The 7,849-nt window shown below is 34.6% G+C and overlaps 1 protein-coding gene across 2 annotated transcripts in view; it reads right to left on the bottom strand.

The window, feature by feature from the left end:
- Nucleotides 1–7,849, bottom strand: part of LOC106471170 (ubiquitin carboxyl-terminal hydrolase 30-like) — an 83,200-nt gene that overhangs the window by 3,164 nt on the left and 72,187 nt on the right. For both annotated transcript variants that reach the window (XM_022399809.1, XM_022399810.1), the window contains exon 9: nt 6,639–6,713. In XM_022399809.1, the coding sequence (XP_022255517.1) occupies nt 6,639–6,713 (75 nt within the window). The remainder of the gene's footprint in view (nt 1–6,638; nt 6,714–7,849) is intronic.

The raw sequence follows: 7,849 nt of genomic DNA, 5'->3' as shown, positions 1-7,849 counted from the left end.
AACTTAGTATTTTGACTTCACAAACATCTAATCTGAACCAGTGCTGCACTCAACATACCATGACACAAAAAAATCGATGTTTATCTGTTATTTTTAATATTTGATTTTAAATTAAGAAATTGAGTAATTTCTAGAACACAAAAATATATCATGCACTAGAATAGAATATTCCAAAACTATTATAATTTAATTGGCTTTCTAAATAGGTTAAAAATTCCATTAGCTGATCAAAGCTGAACAACAATTATCACAGAAAATAGATTTGAGACCAACTGTCTACTTATGGTTGCCAAAAATAAATAACCATAATAAAAATGTTGTAGAGGAAAGAATACTCTTTCTATTGGTTATAAACATGTCCATCAAATAATGAAACATGATATGGATAACTTTCTTGAAAGTTATGATAAAATAGGAGAGGAGGAGGAGCTTCATTGGTTGATTTGATAAATTTATTATTTTTTCAGCAAATTGAGAAGATAGAAGATTCAAATTTTATATTCTGGACTGTCATTATCTATAGTTTGTGTTCATAATTGGTTAGTCACTGTTGAAGCTAAATGGGAGAAATCAGAGCATGTGTCACCTGACAAAAGAGTGAAGACTGAGAATGTTTTAAATATATTCTTTTGAAATCAAGAAATTAAAACTGAAGTAATATTAATATTTGAATAATAAACTATGCTTTAATGCTAAGTTTACTGATATACGTTGATAATAAAGTTGTTTAATTAAATTTTGAAAGTAACTCTGTCCAATGTTGGGACACGCACACTTTACCATCCTACATGCATAGGTTTAAACTGATCAGAACAGGTTGAAAGAAGGTCATAGCATGGAAAATGGATAAAAGTCTGTAAGATAAACTAACCTAGACAAAAATATGCTTCTAAAAAAAAGGTTGACTAAAGTAAAATATCATAAATACAAAATTATGTTATCCAAAAAACATAACAAGGAATTTACAAGGAATATTACAAGGAAAATATAAACCAAATTTATCATATATATATGGAAGACACACACAGGGAAATTTCTAATAAGGGAGTATCAGGTAACACCACAAAAAAAGGGTAAACATGAAGATCCTCAAGAGTTACAGTCACGAAGAGAGTTTGAAAATTTGAAATAAATTAACTCTTTTCAATTTGACAAGATCAGACAAGTGATACATTCAAAATGTAATCAAAGAACTTTATTATCATTGTGTGTTAATAAACTTGGGATAGAAACATACCTTATAATTCGAATTTTTATACTATTGAAGTTGTACTTTCTTAATTTCAAAAAGAAATATTAAAAAACCTCAAACTTCATTTTTGTCTGTCACATGATGTATCTGAGCTGTGATTTCTTCGCTTCAGAATTTATTAACAAAAATAGGCTGTTACAATTTCCAAACAATAAGAAACACTAACTATACATAATTATAAATAATAATCTAAAATGTGACCCCCCAACCATCTTTATTTTCCTATGATATTAATATATTTGTGAAACTCCCCTCTCTGACTTTTGAAAGTGTTTGATGATCAACTCTAAATGACATACAGACATGTATATAACCCATAGAAAAAGCAGATTCTCCTCTTCATAAATTAACATTTTCCGAAATTGAAAATGTATTTTCAATAATACTTACCTTCTTTGCCCATCTAAGCATTGGTCTGATTTTTTCTTTCTTACTCCAGTCTTTTATACCCCACTTAATTGCCCTTGGGGTTATTTTGTCTCATGACTCTCTCCACCTACACCAATGCGCCCTCTATCCTGATACTGTATATAAGCACCTCATTCAGATAATGCTATCACTTTTTCAAGACTGACTCCATCCAAGTCTGTCTACCCCTGATTCTTAGTGGGGGAGGAAGGGTGGGAGAAGAGATATGTATTATTGGAAATATATTTTCAATTTAGGAAAATGTTAACTTCCAATACATACATACCTCTGCTCCAACTTATAGTTAGAATCCCACATTTAGAAGGTGGATGGGCCGGTGAGGGCAGTATCCATACAGAAAGTGTCTGCATAGATCATGGTTGTGTCAATATGAGATTGGCACTCTAATGGGAGAACCACACTACATCTAGAACAGCTATGCTTTTCACCCTGAACTTAATTCCTGTATCATGAGTGATCATCACTATAGGCCAGCCCCAACCAGATAGCCAAGGTTCCACTACTCGGGGTTGGAATTAAGGGGTCTTGATCCCTATATCCTATGTTGGACTGCAATATATAAATATACTTCTGAGTGAATTCCAGTAGCCAAAAAGTGATGCGTTCTGATACACCAGCATCACAACGAGAAGGAAAGCAACACAGAAGTGGACAAACCTTCTCCTCAACCTGAAGAAGCTCAAAAAGAATGATGGGATAGTGTATACCTTACTCAACCAAAGGAAACAGAACTCATCTGAACATTAAGCCTCACTCCCCAACAGTGAGAGCAAGGTACATTCCACTTACCCCCGGAATTATGGGGAGGATGTAGAACAACTGTGCTAAACCAAAGATCCAGAATGGGACCACTCCATGTTTGGAATTATGAGGAGATAGTGGACCCTCTTCCAGGAATAAATGTACTGAATCTATATTGATCACACAGAAGGGCTATGCACACCCCAACCGGATAGCAGAGCATCAAATCTGAATCAGTATTACAAGTAGACTCCCTCATAGGGTGGTGCTACTCCTACTGACATCTGGGAAAAACATCCAGGGACCCAGTTAGGAGGGTCTAGCATCTCTAAAGGCATTAAACCTTCAAGACTCTCATTGAACATGACCATGATCGAAACTTTATCTGACTTAGAAGTGAGAAATAGTGATCAGATGAATAGGTGAAAAGGACTTTAACCCCTTTCCAGTTTGTCAGTGTCTTGGGTAAGAAGAACTGGTCTGAGGATGTAAAGAGGATGAGAAAGTGATCTGTGGACAAACAGTGCAAATCACTCTGACCAGTGATGTCTGTAGGTCAGCAGCCACGAAAAACAAACCTTCAGGAAAAGGGGATACATGGCATATAAGAGTCATGACACAAACAAGTGTAGAGAAAGAGCCTGTACTGTACCCTTAATATAATTGTTAGGTAACTCGAATTGTCAGTTGTGATCAAGGACCCAAAGCAATTTGAGGATTCCAGAGAGTACTGAAGACTCAAAAATTATGGAGTTGCAATAATCGAACGGTAGTTAATAAGGCCACCTTAAACAGGGCAACTGTGGAAAAAAGATACAAAAATCTCTGACAGAGAGCCAGGTCAAAAATCAAGTTATGGTTGGCACTTCTGATCGAAGTAGGTTCAAACTTTTCTCAATACACGATTGCTATTATGTGTGTCATTTCCATTGATAAATGTCCAGCACAGGACTAAGCAAAGTCTGAGACAGATATGTGGTAAACTCAGAAATTAAACCCTGATGTCATGTGAATGAGTGTGTAACATCTACGGCCGAAGGTTGAGCTTCTGGATAGCTGGGTGTACCATGTCAGATCATAGCTGCCTCCACAAAGATAGCCTAAGAAGAAGTGGACACTCCAAGTTATCTGCAGAAGCAGAAACCAGGGTGTAGCTGCCAATGTGCTATCAACAGGACCCAACAGCTGATTGGAACAAATCATAGTTAGTACTTTGGGTAATATACAAAGTGGAAAGAAGGCCTAAAGTCGTAATCCCATCTTGCCCTGACAGAATGAAACCATTGCCAAAACCCAAAAACGAAGTACTAGAGATCAAATTGCCAGTAGTTGGGTGATCCAATGAGAGGCCAATCCACCAATCAGGATTGCAAATTTAGAGCCATTCTAACAGAACCTTGTGATGCAGCATTTATTCTGTCAAGAGAATCAGTTAAGATTGAGACAGTTGACTTGTTACCACAGGCATCACCTGTAGAACATGGCAAGCTAGTAGGGTGATAAGATAGGAATGGTCTCAAGAAAGAAGGTCCAAAATACAAAAACAAAGAGCCCTGGATCAAGTGCCTCTTCGATGAGAAACACGAGACACTACTACGGAAAGTGAAGCCTGATGATTTTCCCCTTTATAAGCCTGTTGATGAGCAACAAGGACTAAAATGTTGTGTAGGGAAGACTCTTCGTCTGTGCATAGACCCTGGAATTCTTAACTGTTGGTATATGCACCCCATCCTTGAAGCAAGGCATTCATGAAAATATGCAACTCTGGACAAGGTGGTGGTAGAGGAACCCATATCGTAGTAGTTTCCCGACTTAACCACCCCTCAAGATCGAAGAATGATCCCAACTAAGGAGACTGGGAAAACCAGTGAATTGATGTTTATGATCACTTGGTTGTATGAAGGATTTAAAAGGATCTCTTGTCCTCTCGTCCCAAAGGCATAAGAGAATCGAGTGATGCCCACATTCCCAGAAGAGAAAGAACCATCCATGGCATGGAAGGAGAAGAGGTGAGTAAGAGTCTGGCATATTGCTTCCATAGTGTTGAGCTAGATGGGAATCAACTGAGTCCAACTGAGAGACAAGATGAAAAACAACAACAAAAAAAAAAAACAGACTGATAACATACTGAATTGGAGCAAGGAAAGATGTCTCAGTCCTGAAAATGAAATCTGCCTTGGTCGTTTGTGAAAGTAGAATTAGGATACGATGTTCTGACAATTGACGAGATAGTGCCAGCAGTAACCAATCGTCCATGGAATGGTGTGTGTACAGTGTAATGGAATGTACGTGATGAGAAACTCATACAATATGGCAGAACCCATGTGAAGCTGATGCGAGTCCAAAGGTAAAAACCCGGAACTGCAGTACCTGACCCTTGTGCACAACAAATGCTGTTAGTGGTGGGACTTTATTATAAATTACTATTACAAAAATCAACTAGATAAAACTGATAACATTCAAGGTATCTCTGAATGATCATAACACTGGGAAACCCATTAGTGACGCTTTGTCGATAAAAAATTATAACATTACCTGTATGAGGTGCTTATATACAGTACCAGGATAGAGGGCACATTGACGAAGATGGAGAGTATCATGAGACAAATATCACCAGGCACAATTAAGTGGGCTATAAAAGACTGGAGCAAGCGAGAAAAAATCAGACCAATACCTAGATGGGCAAAGGAAGAAACTCTGGCAGTCAAGTAATAGCTATAAGTGGGAGAAGAGGTATGTATGTATGTATTGGAAATCTTATAATTTGATGTTCATTTTTCTCACCATAAGAAGTTAGTTAACAAGAATTGGTGGATTTATGATGATCAGATTTTTTAACCCATTTATAACTTCTCAAATTACCTATCTTGAGTGCCAGTATGTAACATAAAACTATATTATGTGCTGTTAACATTAGCTAATGAGTTTCCACTATAATTTATTGCTTTTGTCAGGAGTACAACAATAAAGCCATAAAATTAAAAGAAAACAGATGTGAAAAAGATTAACAGTTGAAATTGTTATGTTAAGTAACTTGGAACTTTCTGCTCAATACTGCAGTCAGTGGAGAGGAAGGTATATTACTTATTTTGTTTCATGTTTTCAACTTTTCATTTCACCATATATATTGATGATTTCTCTACAGTTAATGTTAGAGTACAGAAAATAAGAGATAAAATATAAACTTTTAATGCAAAAAATGTCATATTCATTTAGGATGTTCTGGAAGATATGTAAAATAATTATAAAAACTGTAAGATTAAAAAACAATATTTTTATTCTTGGTATGAAAATCACCTTTCACTCAGATTCACTTAATAAAGGCATTGGAAATTCACAGCTTTAAAAGAAATGTTTTATCAAAAAAATCTGTTTTTGTGTGCAACAGCTTTGTTTACTAAAAGATTGTCAAATTTTGTGTAAATTCAGAGTTATAGTTTCACAGTTCCAAGGTTGGTCAAATCGATCAACTTCCTTCTTATAATATTAATACAATATAAAAATGGGGAACGAGCAACCTACTCGCAGCTCAAGGAAACAAACTTTCAAGAAGAGAAAACTGTGCTTAAATTTGTTAAGAAGCCTAACTATGTTACTTTCAGTTAAGAATCAACAAAGGTGATTCAACCAACACACAAAGTCAATATCTGTATAGTATGCTCAAGATTAGGAAGAGTAATGATGAAAATATCAAGAATGGCTACCAGTTCATTGTAAAACAGGACAAAAGACAAGAAACTACTAGAGAGGGAAGAACCAAACAAAAGTGCTATAAGTGGAAAAACTACAGCAAACTGGTAATAAATAAAACAACATCACAAAAAACTATTATATCGCAGTAAACTGATTTAATTTTCCAGGAATAAAAACACAATATTTTACAAGGTAGCAATAAAAACACATGCAGAACAAACACCTACACAAGCCAATTGTATAATAATATTGTAATACACAAGCTATGAACAAGAAGAGAGGAATTTTAACAGAGCAGTTAACTGAGAACTTTGTATAATACACATGGTCACTTGGTAAAGAGTGGTTGAAAGCTTTAATTACTGTTAAAGAGCCAATTCATTCTATTCATAAAAGGTGTTTTAAGATATCATATATGAAGTAACAATAGAAAGCCTCAGGGGTTACAGAATGTCATGTCACAGTGTTAGCTTACTGTTATCCCAACAGTATAGTAACATATTAGAATGATTATTTCACTGACCTGCCATTTAATGATATTAAAGAGGTATCAGGATTTTTCTCTGAGTTCACATATGTTGAAGGGCTAATGTGTGTTCTGAAATAAACAAGAAAAGATTATTAGGCAACTTAAAAACTGCAGCATAAACAGAAAAATTATATTATAAGTCCTAAAACTTGTCTGGTAACAGATGTGTATTTATTACATGATCCAGAATAAAAATATTCAGAATACCATTATTTTTTTTATCAATACACATTTGGAAATATTAAGTTTCACCACTAGAACAAGTTAAAATTCTAACTTTTGTTTTTCATTTTATTAGTTATACTTACAATTCTTAAAATATTTGCATAAAACCTTAAAAATCAACAGCTAAGTCAAAACTTAAAATCATTTGCTGTACCAAATTGTGGCACAGGTTATGTGCTAAAGACTACATCATAAAACAAAACAAGCATATGAATACAACACTGAGGTGTAACACTACATTAGCGTTTCAGAAAATAAGCTGAGCTTTGCCATGTCTATTTAGCATTTGTTATGTAGCATGTAGATTTCATTAAGATTTTATTACAAAAAATTTTCTCACAATGTTTGCTATACACTTTAACCAGCAGCCACTGAAATAATTATCATATGCTATACACTTTAACCATCACTATTGAAAGTATTATCATATGCTATACACTCTAACCAGCAACCACTGAAAGTATCATATGCTATACACTTTAACCATCACTAATGAAAGTATTATCATATGCTATACACTTTAACCATCACTAATGAAAGTATTATCATATGCTATACACTTTAACCAGCAGCCACTGAAATAATTATCATATGCTATACACTTAAAGCAGCAGCCACTGAAAACATTTTCATATGCTAGACATTTTAACCATCACTATTGAAAGTATTAACATATGCTATACACTCTAACCAGCAGCCACTGAAATAATTATCATATGCTATACACTTTAACCATCACTATTGAAAGTATTATCATATGCTATACACTCTAACCAGCAACCACTGAAAGTATCATATGCTATACACTTTAACCATCACTATTGAAAGTATTAACATATGCTATACACTCTAACCATCACTAATGAAAGTATTATCATATGCTATACACTTTAACCATCATCACTGAAAGTATTATCATATGCTATACACTCTAACCATCACTAATGAGAGTATTATCATATGCTATACACTCTAACCAT

This window comes from Limulus polyphemus, unplaced genomic scaffold (genome assembly GCF_000517525.1).
Source record: "Limulus polyphemus unplaced genomic scaffold, Limulus_polyphemus-2.1.2 Scaffold4454, whole genome shotgun sequence".
Taxonomy (NCBI): Eukaryota; Metazoa; Arthropoda; class Merostomata; order Xiphosura; family Limulidae; genus Limulus; species Limulus polyphemus.
This window is presented reverse-complemented; position numbering and strand designations above follow the sequence as displayed.